The sequence below is a fragment of the Bombus affinis genome, chromosome 5 (genome assembly GCF_024516045.1).
Source record: "Bombus affinis isolate iyBomAffi1 chromosome 5, iyBomAffi1.2, whole genome shotgun sequence".
NCBI classification, from domain to species: Eukaryota; Metazoa; Arthropoda; class Insecta; order Hymenoptera; family Apidae; genus Bombus; species Bombus affinis.
This window is the reverse complement of record NC_066348.1, coordinates 15,595,817-15,620,453: the sequence shown is the minus strand read 5'-3', so window position 1 is coordinate 15,620,453 and position 24,637 is coordinate 15,595,817. Positions and strand designations below refer to the sequence as shown.

The 24,637-nt window shown below is 44.3% G+C and overlaps 1 protein-coding gene across 5 annotated transcripts in view; it reads right to left on the bottom strand.

The window, feature by feature from the left end:
- Window positions 1-299: 299 nt before the first annotated feature.
- The window catches only part of LOC126915954 (rho GTPase-activating protein 20-like), a 177,559-nt gene continuing 153,221 nt past the window's right edge, over window positions 300-24,637 (bottom strand). For 4 of the 5 annotated variants that reach the window (XM_050721199.1, XM_050721201.1, XM_050721202.1 and 1 more), the window contains 7 exons: window positions 7,556-7,744; window positions 5,353-5,508; window positions 5,058-5,275; window positions 4,642-4,768; window positions 3,425-4,086; window positions 3,048-3,346; window positions 300-2,864 (listed from right to left, as the gene is read on the bottom strand). In XM_050721199.1, coding sequence (XP_050577156.1) covers window positions 1,690-2,864; window positions 3,048-3,346; window positions 3,425-4,086; window positions 4,642-4,768; window positions 5,058-5,275; window positions 5,353-5,508; window positions 7,556-7,744 — 2,826 coding nt within the window. In that variant the 3' untranslated portion in view covers window positions 300-1,689. The remainder of the gene's footprint in view (window positions 2,865-3,047; window positions 3,347-3,424; window positions 4,087-4,641; window positions 4,769-5,057; window positions 5,276-5,352; window positions 5,509-7,555; window positions 7,745-24,637) is intronic. The other variant, XM_050721200.1, reaches the window with a different exon arrangement.

Sequence of the window (24,637 nt, the reverse complement as noted above, 5' to 3'; positions counted from 1 at the left end):
TATTACGTACTCTCAGATCAGGTATAGGCTTGTCTAATTGAAGGCTAGCGAATTCCTCGTAATCCATAAACATGGTGAACGCATTTTACAGATAAATGCTGTATACGAACATAACCCCATTTATTTGAAAGAATTGATCAGAACAAGAAACGCATATTCAGGTGATACTCGCGCGGAAGTAAAAAACACGATCGTCCGCGATGATTTTCAGGACCGATCACTGAAATTCTTGCAGCCGCTCGCCAGGATATCAGCAGGATGCGAGAAATGAATATTGAATAGAGTTGAATACACGCAACTGTATAAAATACGAAATATATTTACTTCTCATAGCATGTCGTATAATTTAGATAAGTATACATACCTTACGGGCATTGCATAGGGTATATCATATACGTTTAGCAATATAAAAGATTACAGTTTACATTAATATATACAGAGAAGAGCGAAAGATTTGGATCGCGATCGAACAGTTCCGTTCAACTTTCGCGCGTATCTTATAGTTTAAGATAATCGCCCTTTTATTATTCGCGTACACGAAACACTACGATTTATATGTTCTAAGTTTTAAAAAAAAGATAGAAGACAAAATGGTATTATTATAATAAACAAAGAGAGAGAGAAAGAGAGGAAGAATTATTCAACTGTCATGTTTATTCCGCAATGAATCAATTTCCTGTTAGGAGACAAGAAGAAAACGTGAATCTATTATACAAAGAACACAAGAGGAAACGCGATAGGGGGGAAGGGGGCAGTCAATGTTGTTTTCTTGTTGCGCGAGTTTGCGAACGTCGGACAATCTCGAAATTGCGGAACATATCAATACAGAGATGTGCGCTTAAGCTATGTGAACGTATTTAAAAAGATGATGTTAGGACGACGAATGGAAACGAACCTCGCTCTGCCTTTTCTGACGTAGTTGCAATAAAATTTGCATTTTATTATCGGGATTCGTTCCGTAGATATTGACGCCTGATTCTCCCTCTCTAAACGGCAGTTCGCATTTGAATATCGCACAGATTGTGTTTTTTTTTCTTTCCGCATAGTACGTGTACTCTACACATTATATATATATATATATAAGTATATATATATATATTTTATTCTTCTCCATTTTTACAAAAATTCTTCACGTAAGAAAAGAAATTACGAATAATATCATCTCGACGCAAGTCTTGTCCGCTACAATCTATACTTAATAATAAATGTCTCTATATGAATAACTAATTTAAAAGAAAAAGGGAAACCTATGAAGGCTCGTGGAAGCACCCTGAATCACTGTATAACAGTCAAGTCCTATCGCTAGGAATCGTCAACAATCGATAACGTTTTGTGACTTACGAATATCTCTTTAAACGTAATTACTTTAACTTTTTCGATTTGTTTTGAGGAAACAAACACTAAGCAACTCTATATAATTCTTCATTCCTCGGTGAGCATACAATTCAATATTATACACATCGCAATTCTTCCCGATATCGTACGTGCGTTCCAGTTTGGACTAGTTTCAGTCGTAACGAGATCGCATAGATACACGTGCCAACGTGTATCCATGATCTCGACCTGCGACTTTTTCGGTTCTTTGATTCTCCCGAAGTGCCAACATACACACAGACGCATCATACGTACACCACACACGTACACACAAACATACACGCGAGAGCGATTCTAATAGCTCCTTGTTTCATATTAAACATAACTCTCGTCATCGACGACGGATCTTCCATATCCTAGGTGCCTAGTAGTAACCGAGGCACGAGGTTGAGGAGGCGGACGATAAGGAGGAGGCGGTGGTAAAGACCTTGACCTACCCGTCACTTTGTGTCTGTCCTCCAGATTCATGTGTACCGGTGGCAGATGCCTCAATCTCGGTGGTAGTGGTGGTGGTGTATCCGGCCATGTTCTCTCTTCTTCGTCGTCTTCGTCACCGTACAAATCGATCGCCTCGGCTTGCTTGAACGAGTACAAATCACTCCTCTCTCTCGAGTCGTATATCTCGCTCGTTCTGTCCCTATTTCCATAGATGCTACTCTCAGATTCGTATCTCTCCGTACGCGTCGTTTCTTTGTTCACATATATCTCGCTCTTCACCTTTTTGAACTCGTACAGATCGCTTCCCGAATGGTAGCTACCGTTCTGAGACACTGGTGACTCGCGATTAACATACATTTCCGACTTGACCTTCTTGAACTCGTTGAACCGTTCCTTCTTGAATTCGTATCTGTCACTGGACAACGTCGTGTCTCCCGACAGATCCTGCTCCGAATTATGAATGGAGACCCGTTCCGTACAGATGTCCTGTTGCGTAGCTCTTTCGTATTCCGTTCGAAGATCCCGCGTTATGTCCAGTTGCGAACTCCTGTAGATGTCCTTGCAATTCTCCATGTTCTCCTTCATAGAATCTTGTCTCAGATACTCCCTACCGTAGATATCCTTCTCATCGAACCTGTCCTTACGATGATCGTGCTCGTCCAACTTTGTTCTTGGCGTTCTCTTCAGCTGAGCCCTCAGCCAATCTTGCCTCTGAAAATTCGGATTAGGGTAACCGATGCTGCTCTTCTCCTCCCTGAAATTATGCTCAACGGCGCTCGCGTGATGATTATTTGCCGCGTATCCGTTCATTCGCTCTTCCCATCCACCGTAGACACGGATGTACGACTTGCTGGTAGACTTGTCCTCTTTGGTCAGAGACTTGTCGAAGCTGGATGACGATGCATTCGCGGCAGAGTCCTCGGATCCCACCGGAGACTCTGGGATGAACAGCTGACAATCCGACAGGGTCAGACCAGAATCTCTTGAAAGAGACATATGGTCTTTACGTGGTGGTTCCGTCAGGTCCAGGCTGTCCAGAGAAAGCCCACCTGCTGCAACGAGAGAAATTCCTCAGTGGACTATCGAAACACTTACATAAACTGAATACCAAAAGAACAGATGCATACTTCGCTTCTGATTCACAGAGTAAAAAAAGAAAGAAGAATTAAAGAAAAAGACGACGAAGAAGAAGAAGAAGAAGAAGGAGAAGAAGAAAGATAAAGCAAAGTGCTCACAGTGAAGGCTATCGGTGCTTTCTTCGGCTCCACTGTCGCTGCGTTCCTCCCCAAAGAGCTGCGTGACGCCCTCCCCAAACAGGACTTCACAATGACGAATCAACATTTCCGTTAGTGTAGGGATCGCCCTGCTCTGATTCACCGACGGATTTGGCGACCAGAGTAAGCTTGGTCCACAACACACGCCCAGATTACTGGCGCACATGAGATTGTGCTTCGACCGCCGTGCCACATGGTGTAGAACGCAGATCAAATGCGATAGCAGGGTGTAATTCGCTTTGGGCAATCTATCTAAAATACTGAAATCACCACTGTCCGTTAAATATCGCACAAACACAAAGAATTTCTCGTTACTGTAAAGTCGTTCTTTCGCTTACTTTTTAATAGTTTGAACAGGATTTGGCGTGTCCAGGCTATCCATCCAGAGAGGAAACAGGTGGGAAGTTAGCAAAGGGTCCGGTAAGGATCTCAGGAAGTCTTTAAGGAGAGCTGCCACGGCTATAATTGGAGCATCTTCCAAGCAACTGGGATCTCCAGTAGACTCGATCTGGTCTCGTAGTTCTCGAACGATTCTAACGTTCGCCGATTTTCTGAAGATTCCTTGCGTGAATGGTCCCTTGGCGAATAATTGCTGGAGCATTACCAACACAGGTTTGGGCAACCCATTTTCGTCGAGTCTTGATAAATTGACTCCAAACAAACTCGGGTTCAACGAAAGGGATCTCCTCAATAACCCAGTGATCTTGGACTTGTTCTTCTTTACCGGCGATTTTGGTACCGGCCTGAGTATAAAGTGGCACGTATCGTGTCCACTTTTGTTGCAATGCTCCAAATCGAAACCTTCCTCCGCAGACAGCGTGTGTCTCAAATTCGACAGTTTGACGGCGAAAGGCCTCTCGTGTCCTATCAGAGGGTACGGCGCCTCGTCAGCAGACGTTCTGGCCCACAGCTGAAAAGGTCCTTGCAGATCCAAGAGACGCGTGGCCAAATTCACACAGGCTGCCGCTGTCATCTCGGATCCCACCATAATCGTCTTACACTGCAAATACCAAGATGGGACACGGATGTAGCTCGCAACACGAATAACAGGATTGGTCGGAGAGAATCGTAATCGCGCGCAACACAGACATACGGTGAAGAGAATACAAGCTGGTACACGCGATTATAGTTATTAGGAGTTACGCGAGAGTATGCGTTCACGTTGACCGCAGCTTCTGGCAAACGATAGGCGCTCGCGTGTTCTCTAATAGAGGTGTCGAGCGGCGCGTGTATTTAAATACGCCGCGCTGGTCGATAATGAACCTCGACCGGAGAAGCGAACACGTCGTACAAAGGCCGCGAGATAGAAGGAGGGTCTTTTTAGTAGAACCGAACCACTCCAGCGTTGACGTCAATGATATAAAAGGGGCATCTGAAAGAAGAATGCCTCCAGGAAGGTCAAGCGATCGAACTACGGTCTCTCTTGGCGCGCTACGATGTGCAAAGAATGGACCGTGAAGGCGTGACCGCGTGTATCTCCCTCTCGTTCGGCTTTGAATACGCGTGTGCGACTGTATATTGCGCGCAACGACGGAGAGCAGTATGCAGTACTTACGTATTCCGTGTTCGTGTCACTGTCGTGATACACGACTTGAATGTTCGTGTCGGGCGGCTCCTTCATACTCTCCTCTCGTACGAGTTCGGTCAAACGTCCCCACCAGAGATCCCTCGCTGCAGCAGTCCTAAAAGAAACGAATAAACGTTTGTGTGATGCGCGATGTCGCGATAAAGCCGACACTTCGACGGTTAATCGAACGATATATCTCTTTGCCGCCACCCTCGAGCGGTTTCTCGTTTGCGAGTTTATTGCGCCACTAAAAGAATTCTGGCTGGGACCTCGAAGCGACGCGGAGTCGCGACGCCATTACGAGTCCAGGTAGAGGGTGTAAAGAAACGTGAAAAGGGTGCAATAACACAAGAGAACGAGATACCAACAGCGTGGATAAGGCACATGTAAAGGCAGGCACGTACATAAAAGTTGCAACGACGTTCGTAGTGGGCCAGCCGAGGACGAAGCTCGTTTCCTGAGATTTGCTCGTTTCGGCCACATCCTCTATATGCCCGGCAGTTAGCCATAGCTCGCTCATTCTTACGGATTGTTTTAGCTTAAAGTTACCACCGCTTCGTGCCTTTGCTATGAGCAATAGGTCGGAGAAGAGAAAAAGATGTCTGTCCTGGGACTGTACACCCTGTAATTACGGAAAAGAGACTGTATTATTACGGTGAACTTAAACGTAATATTCGAATTGCTGTTATGATCACTCACCGTGGTGAATTGTACCGGAGTCTCCAAGAGGAAAGTCCTCGGCGGAGATTTCGGAGCTGGTGAGTTGTTGGACACGTTTAGAGATTTCTGCGACAACACTCTCGTCAGCCTTCCAGGGTTCCCGCCGTTCCTCTTGCGGATCAGACTCTTCATTTTCTGAAACGAAACAGACCGCGTTGCCGTATAACGAAATCAATAACAAACTCTGCTATATTTGAACAAGGGCAATACCATACCACTGAGAAGCAAAACAAAATTCCTCCGATTCGACCTAACCAATCCTTTTGGATCGCCGTTATATTTGTTGCACGAAATAGAACGCAGGGAATCGATATTGGAAATGGAAAATATCGACGCGGTATCGAGCATAGTTGACAAGGGATTAGCATTAAATTATCCGTTGGAAGGGACGCTCTTCTGTCCAGTTACCGTGTTAAAGGGTCACAAAGTAACGACTAATTTTGATGCTCGGATCTAGGACATAAATTATTATCATCCTCGCAGCAGGCGCCTAATAACTGAACGCCAACGTGCCAAGCCGCATTAACATTCGGATGTCTTAACAGCATTATTTCACCGGCTCTCTATTCACCGACGGTGAAGCATCGTTTTTTTCAGCGAGGAACCCGTTCGAAATTTTTAGCGAAGGCTGGTTCACATTCGACGAAGCTACTGGAAAACAGTGGAAAATACCGATTTATATCGAAGCCGTTTAGAAGCAAAATTAAACGACCGTTTACTAGATATATTGCGACGCAGTTCCAGTCGAGAGATTCCAACGGATACCAGTTGCTTTTCCCGTGACTTCCGCCGATGTCAAGACGCGCAGAGACGGATGAACAGTTACGCCTGACAAATAACCCTACCAAATATAGCAAGAAGACGACACACGAAATTACAAACGACCACAGGGCAGACTGATTAACATATTTCGCTTTGACGGCGTCGAGCGTCAGATTTGTGTCCCTCGTCATTCCTTCTTGGCCTTCTTCTGCCTTACGAAATCGATGCTCCTCGTATTCCGTTCTCTCGACTAGATCGTAACTCGCCTAAGTCGTTTCTGAAACTATCGGTTCTTTACTAATGCTACTACTTGGTTGTTGCGTTGCATCGAATTATCGTATGTTAATAAATGCCGTGGAAATCCAGGTAAACATACCGATGACTCCAAATGATCCTACGTGATTCGTGAAAGCGTTCTATCATCGTTCTCAGGAATATGCGCATGAAGGTGCAGAGCAGCATTGAGAAACGCGAGCACGGGTCCACCTATGCGACCAGTGCAGCGGACCCGTGATCTCACTAGATGCCCCGTAATCCCTGCTCTTGACAATACGTACTCTTTACGCCCAGTATGCAAATTAGACCGCGATACACGTGGGACGATGACACGCCGCGCCGCGGCAAACAGTGTTGTCACTCGTAGATACGAATGAAAATCTGTATCACCGACTCGCGTACTTTAATCATTGCGTATGATCGAAAAGGAATTCGAAGGAGAAGAAGAAAACAATCTACGAAGTATCGAGTCACGATCTGAAGACAAAGCCGAAGACTCGGCGTTTACCATTAGCTTCAAAGATTTATATATTATCTGTCGGCTGTCAAATTGCAAATGAAAAAGTCGTCCAATCTGAGAAGCGAATTGCAGAGTGAAGCGTCTGAAGCATAAAATAGCTGTTTGGTCCGTTGATTCGCGAAATACGAATTGTAAACTCGAGTAGTACGTTAGTTACTGTTTAGAATGGAGAATTTCGACGATGAATATAATTCGCAGCCAGCAGGATCAGTTTCACGGATTAAGTATGCACATTTCCGGGTCAAAAAGCACAACGCGCTTCCTAGTTAATCCAGCAACGTTGTTTTTTCACGATACGTCACATCCATCATACGTGAAAACGGCATAGAAAAAGATTCTGTGGAGTGGCTTGTGAGATCCGTGGGAAACATCACGCGTGTTGAACGCGCGAGTGTTTTTCACGAGTGTTAGGAAATATGCTGTGGGGTGCTCGTGAGAATCGTTGAAACGCATCGTACGATAGCGTTCTTTCCTACATCTCCCATAACTGTTACATTTTTTAAGCAACAAATTTTTTACGCTTATTTCGCTGATTTTCTCTGCGTTGGGTAATCGCGATGACGAAGGAAAAAGTCTTACGCGCGAATGTATATGTTAGCAAAGCGCGAAGAAACAGACAAGTACCGTGGTAAGGACATCTCGTTCGTGTAGCCGGAGGTTATCACCAGGAAAGAGTTCCTGGATACGATGAAGATCGCCCTCGAGCTGACCACGTTGAAGAACGGCGCCACTCCCGACGCTTCCGTTTCCGTTCTCCACTAGGTTTCTTGCCTCCTGGCCTAGGTACCTCTCGTATTCGGCCAGCCTCTGGACCTGCAACATTTAAAAAGCGTTTTCCCGTTAGATTTTCTCGGTTACTTGTTTCTCTTTGCATTCTAGATTGTATCATAGATTCGCTAAAGTTCTACTATATTTTATTTATACCAGGATTGTGGATGCAGAACGTGGCTTGTTCTCTTAAACATAACAAAAATGTTGATCGATATTGTATTCGATATATTTTTTATGTTTTACCGACAAGAACCATCGTCTGTTCTTATCGATGATATTCTTAATGACGTATTAGAAAATTAAAAAAAAAAATAGAAATATCCAGAAAATTATTCCTTTGCATTACCAACTCTCGCACGCTCTCGAGAAACCAGGCTCGAATGATCGCACCACAGTAAATCGATGAATTTTGCGCAACACTCTGCGAAATCCCTCTACTTCGCCACAATTACGATAATGTGAAGTTCTAATGGTAAGATTGTGAAAGCAGGAAAAGGAAACTGTTGGGAAACAGGGAGTGTGTTCGTTTTCCCCAGCGATCGACGCACCAAGTTACTCGGTGATATCGGTCGGTGAGTCGTAACGCGAAATGCTGCCGCGACAAAGAATCGACGCGAACTTTTTCAATCGCAACGATCCGGATAATCGTCGTGCGCGATACATCGAAGCGAGTTATGTAAATTCATAGCGACTCACCGTTCAATCACGTCGTGCCGTTTCGTTCGAGCTAACTCTGCTCGCTGGAACGAACTTCTACCGACTTGCGACCACGCGATCGGTTGATTCATTGCTTAATTGCAACGAGACACGAGCTGTCCGCATCAGCTGTTCGAATTTCCGTTACTGTTTACGATAACCGCCCACGGATTGGCCCAAGCTGTAGACCCGTGCCAACGTCATATTATTGTAAAACTATTTCATTCTCGAACTATGTACACTCGTGAGTCTTAGCTCATTCTTATTTTTAACGCGACTTCGATGATTCCACGTCGATCATGAACTTCAAATTTTATACGACTGCAGAAATTTGTTAGTATGAAAATGAAATATAGAACTTGATGAAACAATAGTCGGTCGTTGAAAAATAAGTTTACTTTTGTCTTTCGTGAAATAAGTAACTATTCTAAGAATCACGAGCGGGGGTGTACACGTGAGACATCGACAGAAATATCGTGGCGAATCGCTATTTTCCCTGACTAGTCGATTCGTCAAGGGTAAGTACGCCGACGTTTTTACATTGCTCCGTTTATTATCCGCACCCACACGTGCCTCGAAATTTTCAATTAAAATGCGACCACCGTGGTGCGTACCACCCACACAGAACCGGCTTTCGTAACGAAAGTGTACGTACTACTTCTACGTCCGTGTTCCGCTGCGTGATCGAACCAGAAATCGGATTTGGTATCCATGGTCCATGTACAAACGACGTAATACGAATCTACTCATAGCCGGTCAAATCGCGGTTAATCCCACAGAAGGCAGAGGCTTAAGACGAGCCGCTAACGAACCCAAATTTCACTGCGTCGTCGATTATTCGATGATCGATCGACAAGGATTGAGCAATCGCTTCGATATTATCATAAGCCAACACGTGTATTCTATAGTAGCCCCTGCGATACAACGAGATAGTGAAATCGGTCAAGTTTACGTCACGTTTGAAGTCGCTGAACGAACTTTCGTTGTTGGCCGAGAATTACTTACGAAACGTGGAAATTCTTCGATGTCTTAGAATTCTGTCAATCGTGACTTAACGTTGGAAGCAAATACGCGAAACGACGACTATTTTCTCCCAGCGATATAATTATAAAACGAACGTCTGTATTCGATAAATCAGTTGGAATCGTAACGCAACCTCCGTAAACATACGCAGCGATCAAATAGTCGGATAGTTATATAGGCGATTTAACAAAAAGCGAGCGATAGAGACGGCTAGGTGATCGAAGAATGGGCTCTATTCGCGATAGATGATCGAGCAAGAGGCAGTTCGTAACGTAAAACAACTTGGAGAAGACAAGGTTAGCCGCGAAAATTGAACTAAATTACAAACACCTGCGAAGAATACGCGGTTAGCGATCCTTCCTCTCGAACTTCAGTGAAAGACGTTTAACTTGAAATTACAGCTGGCTGCCAGCGAATGGTTTGCGGTAACTGTGCGCCCGAGTTGATTACTTCTTAATAAGGTACATAAGTAGTTTAGATAATACTTAGGTAGCGAACTCTTTACAGATTTCAGATTCCCATTCGTAGATGTTGCATCGTTTGATTAATTTAGAGCCTCGCCATATCGTGGAAACTGCTATACGATCTGAAACGGTGTTTCAAACTCGCAATTGCTTCGATTCATTCGACCGCAACAAATTCTTCTCACGTTTAGTATACCTACGTTCGACGAGTCGGACATGTAACCCTCGTCCATGAACACGTCCACGTACTTGATGAACATCTCGATCTACGAACGTCGATCGTGAAATACGTTTCTGACAACGACACGCGACAACACGCCACGAAAGAAAATATACGGGACAGCTGCGGACGTCGAGAGGGAAGGCGTGACGAGGACCGGTTGCTCGCCTCGGAGCTGCCAGACTGACTACAAGAACGGAGCGAGATTTCGCGCGCAACACACCTCGCCCCGTGATACATCTTTCGCGTGCAATGAATCATCGGACCACCGGAAGTAATCGCTTCCACCTGAGTAGAGACTGTACCTCGTATGTCACCGCTTTTCTTATCTATGCGCCTTCTCGCGTGACGAGTACCAGGAGACGCGCGGAACGCGTGGCCGAATACGTTTTTTTTTTCGCCATCATGTTATTATCGTTTTTTATCGAGATGGAAAGTTTTCTTGAGTGGGCCGACCATAGAGAACGATTGGGCGTTCTGCGTCATCGAGAGAGATCTTTTTCCTTCGATGGAAGACCTTCGCTTTAATTTGCTAATCGAATTAGCTGGGATGCTGCGGTGGAATATTTTGACGATCGTGGAAAGAATTTTCTGTGGTGAATTTTTTTTTTTAGTACATTTAATACATATAGATATTTAATAAATTTAGCCAGGATAGAAATTTGTTAGAAATTCTACAAGATTAACAATTAATCTTTTAATAAATTGAATACGCATCTAATAAATTTGGATACTTAAAGGGGACATTTAAGAAATTTATGAAAAATTCGTACTAAATTTATTTTTTAAAAATTCCTTAGGCTTCAAGAATTTTCTATAATCCGCGAAGTATTTCTCTGCGATATTGCAACAAACCATAATCAATAAAAGTCTTCGTAATTACAAATATTAAAAATTATCCGAATATTTTCCCTGTATCATCTAAAAATCCACTCTTCCCAGGATTGGAATAGCGCTTGATAATCAGGGTCATGATGGAATTCGTTCTAATCACAGTTCCTTTTCTTCATTCTCGTTTTACTGAAGCTAGTTAGGTTCGCGATAATTGCCGTGTTCGACGTGCTTTACGGGAGTCGGAAAATTTCTCTTTCACGGAGTAATTTTTACAGTTTGACGCTATTGGCATTCTTCGATGCGTATCATCGACCACGAGGCCACATCCAATATCCTCTCTCTTCTCTTCTTTATTCGTTTTCTTTCGTTCCGTTTCCCATCGTCATTGTTCCAACGACACGTACTTTTACGCGGCATTCTTACACCGGCACCGTTTCTGGGCCCGTTTTCGCACACTTTCACCGCGCCACATCGATTATATTCTTAGGAATAGCTCGAACATGGAACGCGGCGTTGTACGCTCGATCGACGATCGATAATCGTTATCGAGTCACGAGCTGGCCCACGTATCACGAGACCGAGTCATACGTACTTATTTTCTTCTATTTCCTCTACAAGCAACGACACATAGTCGCAAAACATTCGTACGAACGTACGAAAGCTTCGAATCGCTTTCTGTACACGATATTCTTCGTTCGATCGAATCAATTGGCCTTTTTGCTCGACTAATGTTGAAACAACTCGATCGATAGAATATACAAGTCTTTCGCGTTAAAACACATGGAACACGTGACGCACTCCAGTTCCCAGACATTTTTCTCAGAGGTTGTTACCGATTCGCTAACAGCCTAATTGAATTTTTTTTTTTCAACGTCCTGCAGACAGCGACTAGTACGTCGCTAAGAAACACACGGAAACGAGATATCCCGTGACGCGTCTGAAATATGTACACGTTCGAATTCCAGAGGTTGAATACTAATACCAGCAGCTTTCACGATGAAACATTTTATACTTCGTTTCTTTCTTTTTTCCACTAATCCCCATATATTAGAGAATCCTCCGTGTCTCTCGAATAAAAGAAAAGAAACAGCCGTCGTCAGAACCACCGAAATCCTCGATGCCACGGTTCGTATGATTCGTTCCAGGGGCACAAAGAGTTCCATCCCAATCGCGCCTCGAGATCAGCGAAATAAATACTTCACCGAGCTCGAGTGCTCTTCGGTACAAAGGAACTTCTGCTGGATAGACCGTAGAAGAAAGAAAGAAAGAGCTATTCCAGGGAAACCGTAGGAAGGTTTCTTCTTGTAGGGTGGCTTTTCGAGGGGTAGGTGTCCTGACCATGCACAAGAGGCTGCTTGTTAATGCAGCTCGACGAGCCTCAGGATGCCTTCGCATATTAATCAGCGGCACAAAGGAGCGACATGTATGTCCTGGGGACTCGCGAGAGCAAAGAAAGCGACGTGTGAAAGAGAGGAAAAAAAATTGGTGAGGTAAGGAACGTACATTTCGTTCCGGAGAGGATTTCGACGGCGCTACAAGCGCCGACCGGTTAAATTATTGCTAATTAGCATAGTAAGCACGCATCGGGGAAAAAAGGAGACTCAAGAAATGTACGTGTACTTTTCTATTCGAGAGAAGTTGCGGCTCGACAAGTCGTGTGTGCGCTCGTAAATCGAGCTTTCTGGCTCCGGGCGTAGAAATCCGATTCCGCGTATTATTCCCGATGCTTTGCACAATCGACGCGTCTACTGTACATTTATCGCGAGACCGCCGTTTTTATTCGCGTCAGGTCGACGTGTGATCTTCTAAACCGCAAAGAGGATCGCGTGCGTGCAGGTACTTCTGGCGCAAAATAAAATTCTCGATAACGTAACCCAAATATTTCCACACGTGTGAGACTTTCTTCGTCGCTTGGTTTTCAACAATCGTCTTTTATTAACGCTCTGTTGTATATATATGCCAAAAATATGATAATCAACAGCGTGATAAAACCCGTCAAGAACAAAAGTTAATACTCGTGTAATACTCACGTACGCAAGTACGGAAACGTGATGAAAATAACCGATATATAAAACTTCCAACTATCGTACTTGGTTCATCGTGAAGAACGGCGACAACAACTGCGCGATACACGGTAGAATCCTTTAACCGTTCCCAGCGATTCTTCTCGAGTGACGAAACCTAGGGAGCCCGTTGCTTTTGTGTCGCGCTGTACAAAGAGGAGAAAAAGTGATCGGGCAGAAGAGGGCTGGCGGCGGTTAATTTGTCGGCCGGCCGGCACGATAATTTGCCCGTCGGGGTGATCAATCATTTAATTAGTCAGCGAGAACGTGCCCGCGGCTGGAAATTGTTCGAACGCGGTGAATGGAAGAGAAAGGTCGCGGGGATCCGCGGTGACGGCCTTTTTGCCTCGGCTCCTCGGCGATACGTCCACGAATGCATACATCAACCGGTGCCTGGAATACGCACGGATATGGTATATATACCTCTTGGTCATCTATCTGGAAGCGTACTTAAACGTATCTACCGTTATACCATGCTCCAATCGACGACCTCGCGACTCCGAGCGTTCGAGCTATTTCTCGACGGACTGTTTACGCCTCTGCGCTGTCCAGAACGCGATTCCAGCCCGGATGACTCTCGATCGACCACTTGGCTGACCTCTCGAGGTTCACCAGCGGGTTCTGATTAACGCGACGTCGGGATAAGAATCGTGAACGAGAATCAAGAGGATGACTGGGTAACGGAGAACTGCTTCTTTCCCTGCGAATTTCACGGGTCAACGTCTCTATGAGCTAGCCAGGTTCGATTGTTATCGTGTTTTCTTCGAGGAGATAACGAGTTTGCTGGTTAATAGGGATCCCTTCCATGAAACGGTTCAACGGTTCAACCATGTGATGATTCCTAGCTTTCTTGTTCCCTACGAGTGTTCTCTGAACTGGTAACCTCTTTGTAGCGTTATTTATCGTCGCGATCTTATCTGACTTTTCTTTCCTTTCTTTTGGCTTTTATACCGATCACTTTTCTATATTGCATCGTAAAACGAACGCGACGGAGCAGGGCTAAGTGCAACGCGAATGATACGTAGAGCTGCGAATAAGACCAGCGTGATGATACAGGAGCAAGACGGCTACTTTACTCGTACTGCTCGATTAATAGAACCTGACTACCGTGTGACCGATAATACGCTGCAGGCGAAAATTCGTGCGAGAATCAGATGAATACATTCCGTTACGACTAATAGAACCGGAATCTTTCACTTGCTTTCTTTCCAATCTCTGTACTACACTTGGTACGTTCGTTACAAAGCTGTGAAATGCCACCTGTAGAAGAGAATCGAGCTCTGCGACGTCACAATTTTTTTAGCGATTGCGGCAATCGCGAACGGCGAATGGAAGTCAACGCGGCCCCGAAGGCTCGACGCAGGCTGGAATAACTTTTTCCATCCAGCATCCCGATGTTACGAGAACGGAGAGCGCGGACGGGTATTACATACGCACACTCGGAACAAATTGCTGGGAGGCTGACGCAACGTAGAACACCTGTCTGGAAAAGTTACAAAATCCGCTTCCTGTGGCGGTGATTTACGCGACGACCACGTTTAGATTTACATCCGAGAGAATCGATATCAACAGAAACAAATCTTCCTTCTGTCCGCCATTGGAAACACCGATCGCTGGGTCGATCAATAAAAGGCTCTCTCGCCGAGCGATTCTACTCCAAGAAAACGTTCCGTTCGTTCCTCGTTGGTTTCACGGGTATATCCTTTTATCCTTTCCTTCCTTCTTCGCTCGTTTCTCGCTTCTACGCACGGCTGGCCGATCACGGCGGTTCGTTTATATAACGTAATGGGCATTAATAACACGGCATCGAGGTCAAATCCACGCGGAATGCATAACGCGCGTACGAATGTCGAGGAATGCAACGTGCATTACGTACGATATATAGGCGTGCATAAACGAGCACGTACAAGAGGCACGTTGCAAGAAACGCGAGGATATACGTCGACTACCGAAGGGATTACGAAACACCGTATATCTACCATGGACGATAATTCCGCCGCGATCCAGCTGGCCCCGTCAAGAATATGTAATAACGCGAAAATAAAGCCGAAGATCTCGTGGAGATGTTCGACCGATTCGATCTTGTCCGAGGCTGCGTTAATCCTCTCGCGGTCGTCGAATTTTTATCTTTCGATCTCGTTCGAAAAAGATTTTTTTAATTTATCTCCTTTTGTCGTAATATATTTCAAAGTTACGCTTCGTTAAAGTTGTGCCACGAATCGAATATATATATAGTTATTGTTACACGATATCGATAACAGCATCTTTCACGAAACTTTATACACGTGTTTGCGTTGTACCGATCGTAAAAATTATTTATATAGCTATATACGGAATACGCGTGCGTTATACGTGCTAATTAAAAAGATGAAAGTATTTTTACCAAACAACATATGTCCATTTATGTCGTCGAAAAATATTCGAGATTTTGTTAAGCGCGTCACCATAAAGTTCGTGTGCACCCAAGGCAAATACACCGGAGGGTGTCCCATCGATTTCTTCGAAAGAAAGTTTGGTCGTAGCAGTGACGCGCACGGTGAACCTGTTCCTCCGGTCACCGATCCATTGAAACGAGCCTAACGGACGAGGAACACGACGATATACACGCCGACTACCGAGAGCCGGATTACGAAACCTCGACTATCCGCGAGCAACGATAATTCCTCGACGAAGCCACGACACGCTCCTCTGCCCACATTCGCCTTTCGCCATTCGCGTGTGACGCTTTACAGGAACAGAAGAATCTTCTTTGAAGGGGTTCAACGACGATACAGAACGCGGCTGTACGATCGAATTTTCTCGTCCGTTTCAAAGTCCGCGAGTATTCTTGCCAATATTTCTCCAGTCTACAAGACATTCGGGAAAAGCTGACTTCTTCTCAATTTCCACGTATCGTGGCAAATATCATCCGTTCGTATCAATCGCTGTAGCTTTCCATCGATCGCAAAGTATTTTATCGATCTCGTCGGGTATTTCGAGGAGTGCGCTGCCTCGAAATCTATCGGATAGTGCGTGGGTGGATAAGAGGAATCTAAAATCTGGTCGTGGTCCAAGAGAAACAATAGCCACGGAGAGACGATCCCATCGTATTTATTTATTATACCCTTTGCTAATCTGGATAAAAGACCACGATCACAAATGCCTAACCACAGAAACGTATGGAACAGTCGAGCTTTTTATAAAACGATCGAACAACATTCCAAAGCGTAAAATATAAGGACGATGCACGTAAGAGGGAACGATGGTTACTTGGGTCGAAATGAAGCGATTCCAGTAATGGAAGCAGGTGGTCGCGTAAAAATTCACCGGTGCACGATGTTCATTCATTAAGCGCACGCGATGGTAGAGCACGGCGTGTACGGATACAGTTCGCGGCGTATAATAGTAATACTCGAAGCGGTCGAGCGAAGGCAGTGCCAAGCCTTGGCTTAGATTCCAGCTTTGTCGCGTACGCTAACTCGCGATCAGTGGCGTAGGGCGGTTCTTATGTCTCTCTCTCTCTCTCTCTCTCTCTCTCTCTCTCTCTCTCTTTCTTTCTCTCTCTCGAATCTTGCTTTGTACGGTACTTTCTCCGCGCAGCGGGATTGTGACACGTAATTGCATACTTTCGTCGACGGGTTATGATGAAAGTTCCAAGCAGAAATCAGCGGTCTTTCGCTTGCCGTACGGTTCTTTCTCGCTGTTTCGCCGAAAACTTATTTCCTTTGGCTTTGCAACGAGCTAAGAAAACAGATAAAACGAGCGTAATTTCGATACCAAGGTAACTGAACAACAGCCGAAGAACCAGGAAACGATCGAATTTCTAGCGAAAGAGGAGAAAACGCGAAAGACGGCGATTCTACGCCTCTGCGTTTACACGTACACACCTTTACTATTTAGCGGCACTTCGTAATAACAACCGGCAAAGGTATTCGAACCACGACCAAGGAATCTCATTCCGTTCACCTCGATGACGGAATTCCGATAGCGGAGAGGCTGACCGAGCCTCTGTCATGCCTAGAAGCTTCGTGCCGTACCACGATCCTAACGATTCAACTACAAACGTTCAACCCTGTCGTCCCGGTTTCTAACTAACAATATAATCGATCTCCACCGCTCACGTTCGTCTTCCACGACTTCTTTTCAGATCTACAACCGTCAAGTTAGACAGCGAGGCGAACGATTTCACTCCGTTCCATCCCATTCCATTCTGGAGAAACGCGTCGAACGTTACAATTTGTTGAACGATGTACGATCGATCGTGAGCCGTCTACCTGACGAGAGAGATCCAGGCTTTAATCCCTGACAGGTAGAAGAGTCTTATTAGGCACAACGTATACCGTTAGCCATTCGGTCGGTAGACGGCGGTGGAAGTCGTGTGACCTAGCGCGTTTCATACGCGATCACGGGAAGTTGGCACGCGTACCTTTCTTCTAATCGCGTTGGCCAGGTCTGTAACCGATTTTTCGACCTCGAACAACGAAAGTCGGAGCGTGTCGCGTTCGCTAGTCCGATCACAGGGTACCGCACACAGGTTGTAGGTTAACGGGTTGAAGACAGACGGCCCGTACGTTAACGGCGTAACAACGATAACATTGTCGAGGCACGAGCGTCGCGTGCTTTCTCTTCCAGTCGTTCCATACTCCATACCGAGCCGGGTATCGATCGACCGACAATGGAGACAACAAGACTACTCTTGTAAACATCGACTTGCGATAAATGTTCTGGTAAAAGTTCCGTCTGCCCGATTTGGCGTTACGTACATTTTTCTGAAAGATTCTTTTTTTATTGTAGTAAACTAGAAAAGGTCAGAGGTTATGCCGTAAGAAAGGAAAAATACCGGGGAAGTTTAAGAAACAAACGGGATACGTTCGATCCCTCCATAAAAAGTAATCTAATTTGACAACTGAGTGGGGAGAAGGAAAGAATCGAAAAGTTGTGTCGTCGGACGAGGGGAATCGATGCCGATGAAAGGAATTTGGTGAATGGGAGTGCCACGACTCGTTTTTCTACTACAATGACACTGCCGTGAGAGATAGAGAAGAACCGGAGAAAGAAACAAACTCGCTGCATACGGTGCGTGCATCGGGAACCGTGGAATTTCTAGAGATCATAGTCGACAGCTACAGCCACGATATCCCAAGGTGATCGAGGAGGATCCGTCGATATCGAAGACGAGCAGAAATTTCGAAACCTACCAAGTAAATTCCCTACAGCGACATCGAAAGTCTTTGACGTCATTCCGTGAAAGAAATGGGACCGATAATTGCGCTTCTCCTGGCAAACGTCCGACCACACCGCCCACGATTATTCCCTCGCGTGGAAATTCGAGTGCGTTCGAGTTGTAATTCGTGGCACAGAGACGCGGTCGTTGATTCGTTCGGAAACCGAAATCGCGTGGAAAGTTCCTCGAAAGATTCATAGCTTTTATTCGCGAGATATTCATTGAGCGACTGATCCGCAGAAAGAAAAGAGAAAAGAGAACTTCTCTGTAACCTCGTAAATAGCTCTGTTTACGAATTTCTGTCCATCGCGTATCCGCTCCAAAGACTCGAGCATCGTAGCGCCACCGTTAAATTTGATACGCAGTTAAAACAATAAAAATGGTGTTTTAACCGTCGGGTATTGTGTACCTCTGGCATTTTTCATGCTTCTTACGAGCTGTGCTCACTTTCCATGGAAGAAAAATCGTGCGATTAACGCAATGTCGAGGGTATGGACGAGAGGGACGAGGCGAAAATCGACGAGAAGCAGCAACAACGAAAACAAAATCACGATCATGTGGGGAGAGAAAAAAAGAGAGGAAGCGCAGCGAGATTGGTCGGAGTAAAGTCAGAAGTTTCACGGTGCAGATCTGCGATAGCGAACTGAACGACGACAGGAACAGGGGAGGAGGGAGAGGTGGGTGTCCTTGAAACATGGTAGTTAACCACCACCAGCATCGACCACGAGGGACCATTACCATCGTCATGGATCTCGTCCAAGGGAAGAGAGGTTCGAACGTAGATTAAGGTGCGTGCACGCGCCCCCATCCACCGATAACGCTATCGAGGCAAAATCGAAGCTTATCTTACCTAATTTTGCCTTTCATCCAGATTTTCTGCCTATCTTTCAACGATCGTCCAATTATCGGATTTTGCTGGTGTTCTGAATTTGGGAAATGTGCGTAGGACACTGCCACGGATTAACAAGGCACTATGTGAGGAAACAGTTGGACTTTGATGCTATTCCATTTGGTTGCACATCCCTACGAACGAACTGTACAAGTGGAAGGCGCTAAACGAGGAGTTTGCGAACGATCAGTTTCGAGTTCGGGCCTCTCGAACGATAACGATAGCTGTCGAGAGAAACATTGGTTTTGGAGCACCGATTGTCGTTCGTTCGTGAGAAAAAATTAGCCTTTATCGAGCACGCGATAGTCGACAGGGGTCGATGCTCGTGCATAAGATAAGAGCTAAAACGGAGCGATTACAGGCGAACGCGAGATATTTCTCATTTTGTGTTTTCTCCTCTTTTTTCTCGTTTCAGTCTCTCTCAAGCTCGGGTCTAATAAATAACGGGGAGTTTAAAATCAGGAATAAAAAATCTGAACAATGTCCGGGAGAAACAAAGAGGCTAAGGTCTCGATAGAATCGTTGCTGTAAAAATAGATCGCGGAGCGGATCGTTGGTACAGTCGCGGCACCTTTTTGCTCCCGTTCGAGATCGTAAATCGGCTCGTAGCCCACGGCAGGTAGCAACGATACAATATATAATTATAGTGTAACGTACGATTTAATTCTCGTTCGGGCTCGCGCAAATTATTCGCGCGTGCAACACTCGTCTCGGAGAAGGCCAAGAGAGAAGAGCTGTTCAAAACCAGTCCGGGCCGCGCGAAATTGGACCGAAATTTAAAGGTCCCCCGCGTTCGTCCTCGCCTTTTTCTTCCTCTCGAAAGGTTCTCTTCTCTTTGGAACGCAGCAACACCGAGAGAACGCTTTATGCAAATTTTCTTCGCGAACGCGTTCGACCATGTAGCAAGGTCGTATTTTAACGAAAATATCGACCAGCTTGCCGCTTCGCGTTTCGTACACAGGTGCAAAATTACGCGTAATAGCGGTAGCCCTCGAATCAAACAACTTCTTCTTTCGAACAGACTGCCCTGACGACGAACACTGAGACGACCTCCTGGATGGAGAGACAAAAATTTGGTATTCGACGTGGATTCGTCGTCGAGCGAATGCCGCGAAAGAACGAGCGGATAGAAGAGACGCGGAAATTCTTGCGCTCCACGTCACACTCTTCCTATTTCAAGAAACGAGCACCGCTTCTGACTACTCTCGGCGACGCGAGGGCTTTGAAGACCGCCAAGACCCTTACCAGGAAATGCACACACGGAGCAAGATAGAGACCAACTTCTATCTCCAGCAGGTCCGCCTCTCTATCCACTCTCCTTCCTCTTACTTCTTTATTACTTCGGCTCCTCCGCCGCCTTCTTCTTCTGCTCTCTGCTCGAGAGAGCTCTTCCTGTTGTTAGTTCGCGGCTCCGAGAATGATTCCTCATTCGTCACGAACAGGTGCGGACTTGATAAACGAAACTGCTTCGGCCGTGGTCTACGTGGAAATTAGTCGCGAGGAAGGAAATAGACGACCGCAATAACCGACCCGACGCGACGCGCCTCTAATCGGATCGAGTTTCGCGCGGATCGTTAACTGTTCGTGATGAAATCGTGTCGAGAGATGCTACTTAGTTGGTGGTAGTCTTGATGTCATCTTGGAAATTCACGTTTCGCTGAGTAAACGATAACTGTATCTTGATTAGGATTCGCGGTAGGCGTCGACGGTTTACCAGCGAAACCGTAATTCGCCAGACACTCTGATCGTCTCGTTCTTTGGTTCAATCCTTTCAATAATTAAGTTCAGCGCTGTTTAATTAATTGCCATAGGAACAGCTTGACAGGACAATTGAAAATTTCGTAAAACAAATCGTTGCCAAATTTTTCCATAATCTAACTAAAAATAGACAGAATTACGGAGAAATTATACCGCGTTCTCCCGAAATGTAACCAAACTTGTATACAAAATTTTAATCTCGCGGTCCACGATCGTATCCAATAATCGTTCGATTTAATTTTTATCTCTTAAAAGTGGCGCCTCCAAATGAAGTTATCTTCCTAAAGGAGAATTTACAATAAAGAGGAGAACGTAGAGTCCTCTAAGAAAAACTGTTTTGCTTTTAACGCTTTGTATACTCATTGATCTCGTGCACCCTGGTCATGGATTCTCGCATTAGGGGACGTTTACGACGTATAGGACGCGCCGACAGCTGCATAACGCGTCAAGAGAAACACGCGAGAGCGTAGACACGTACGGAGAGAATCGCGGCGCACCGAGTGACTGGCGCCTTTAACGAGCATACTTTTGACATCCTTAAGAGGGATCCTATAAAGCGCGCGAAGGGTCGTGACAACGACCTTGTTGACGTCCGACCAAGGAGAATGGCCCTTAGTCATCGTAGGAATGTCCACTAAACGCATATACGGCTGCCGATGCACTTCCTCTATCTGCCAGAAGTTAAAGGAAACGACGCGGTTACGCGTATCAGCTGTGTATCGAATATTCTTAATGGAACACACGGATTCGTCTTTCGAGTAATGGAGTCGACTATTTTCTGTAGTCCTAATATGTCTAGCGGCATGCCCCAAATTTTCTCTATCTTTTAATAAATCTCGCATAGAATCAAATTCAAAATTCAAAGTGAAAATAAAAAAGAAGAATTTTAACAACTTGCTCTTCGTGTTTCGCGAAAAATGAACTTTTGCTTTGATTTTATACCTCGTTGTATATTAAACGAGTACATCGGGAGATATGAAATGTTTGTTAAATATGACGGTGTAAAAGTGAAATGACGTGTTAGCGACGAAGTGTTCTGCGCAATAATTTCGCGTCTACGTACTTCATGGAATAATAAAGATTTAGAATTCTATTAAATAGGATGGCGAATAAAAAACATAGATATTCTAAACAGTATATCGATGACAATAAATGGAGGATGAAAGGTATATCAGGTGGAAGGTGGCGATTCCCGGAAAACGCGTGACAAGACAGCCGGCAGACTGTGCGCGAGGATTGCAGTCAGCATACGGTCAATGCACCAGCCCAGTTTTCAAAATAACTTCAAACGCGCCTATTTGCCTGTCTCGTTTCCACCATACGCCGTCTTCTTCTTTCCCATCGTTTCACGGAATCGAGAATATCCCTCTCGGACATTCGCAGACTGTCTCTTGACCAGGCGCCAAATCGCCCACTTTATATTTGTGCACCGACACGGGAATATGCATAGGCCGATTCTATAATCGTGCGTGGTCTACCAACTGAATCGCTTATAAATACATCACCGAGACTCGGACGTAATTGGAAGAAATTTCTCTGCAATGTGTGCGACTACACGTTTCTCATACAGCTTTTCTTACCTTCTTCCGATTCTTCGAGCAGACGTTGCAACTTCTTACTAAGATCCTTGAAGTCTTCCAAAAACACTTCGACGTTTTCTCCAGACTCATCATTAACATAGTTAATTTTAAGATATAGTTTAGAATATTTTTATCCTGGTAATATTTACGAAATATGTAGCCTAAAGCAACGACATACACGACACTATCTATCTATCGACACTATTTAACGCTATCACACAAATTCCAACTTGCCCGAACATGTCACAAAAATAAAATTCAAAATATAGTTGAAGCACGTTTGCGATAATAACAATTTAAAAATTCGTTGTAATATTCAATTTTATAGCAAACGCTAGTTAAATAATACTACAGCAACTAGTTAAAAATAAATTGTTCGTTGGATCGTATATCGCGAAAACGGATTCACGTTCAAATCACACGCGTGTATCGCTAAGGTGTTAAGACCGGCTTCGAATGCAACCAACAGGATCGATGCTTCGAGGATCGACTGGCTCACGACTGACAGCCGGGGTTGCGAGCTACCGATTATCGAAGTTGACACTCTGGTGGTCGGTACAGAAAGTAAAGCTACCCCTAAGTCATTAGGGTTTACAGTTGGATTTCCTTTCTCTCTTTATCTTGGTGACGTAGAGATCTTCAAACCGCTGCAAGCTTATCTATTCTTCTCGGCTTTCAAAACGGTTGAATAATGTTGTTGGCAGTTGGCGAGAATGATAGGAACAAGTCAATAACGTTCAAGATCGTTCGATCGTTCGAGCCACGATCTTTCGAGAATGCAATCTTATCGATTGCACGAGATATTCGAAACAATTGTATTCGTTTGCGATCCATCTTTTCATCGATCGTTGATCGTCAAAGATATAGCGATTATCGAGCTAGACATTTTTACGATTGTAATTAAAGTAGTGGATTTTAAGTAAAAATTTGTTTCATATTAATATTCATATATTAATTTCAAATATTATAATATGAATACTTTGAATATTTTATATATTTTCGCACACCCTTGCACGTTTACGTTTCTCTTGAATCTTATTACAAAGCATAGAATGATTTTAAGTAAAAATTTGTTTCATATTTATATTCATATTAATATGAATTTCAAATATTATAATACGAATACTTTGAATATCTTATATATCGTCGCACACCCTTGCAAGTTTACGTTTCTCTTGAATTTTACTACAAAGCGTAAAATGATTTTCTTTATTTGTATAACGTTATTATTTAATAGAATATGCGATATCTACGATATTGCTTTTTATATAACGATGATTTACATATCGATACCGCATTTCGTCAATCTATTTTACTCGTGGAACGATAAAATATCCGAGGCAATTTCCCAGTTAAATGGAATGCTTCGTCCATCGCACATTTTATGCCACGAAGCATAATCGATCGTCGACTCGAGTTTTTCGCTATCTATATCCTGGCGCCATCGATCATCAAGTTGTATTAGCTGAACGATACTTTTCGGCAAACACTATAAACACAGCTGCCCACGTTTACTATAAAAGAATGAAACCTTCCCTACATAATATTTCCGGTGTAAATTTCCCAAATTCGAAAGTATTGTCAAGAGAAAATTCAGAATACAAACATAATCGTGTGGAAGAGACAATATTTATCAGCCTCATAAATATTCAGTACTTTTGAACGAATGTGTATCTAATATCCTGGATAAGAAAATCGCATGTAACAATGCCACGACTGTCTAAACAACGGGACATTTGGAAATTGTTTTCTAATTTTCCGTATTCAGTTGGCCGCGTTTATGGCGGTCATACCCTTAGAACCCTTTTTATAACATCCCAGGTCAACTATTAGCTATTGTTAGATATTACGGTTTGAAGAAACCATTTTCTTATCTGAACGTAAAAAATTTTTCCACATATCTTTCTTTTATGATGAAGCATTTATTATGAAATTTACTATATTTACCAATCCTTCGGTCGTTGCTCACAGATTTTGACCTATGTTAATTTATCGCGTTATCGTATAATAAGTGGATAAGTAATACTAGCGTTAATAGAGTAGGTCGATCGATAAATTAACAGATTATTTGGGGAATATCGGTCACCTCGCACGATCGACTCTCGATTGTCTGGCAGAGGGACAAATATTTCGTGTGCTTCTGTCGGCGTCTTCTCTGTTTATTAAACCACCGAATCGGATAATCTACTCGCGGAATTTATTGAG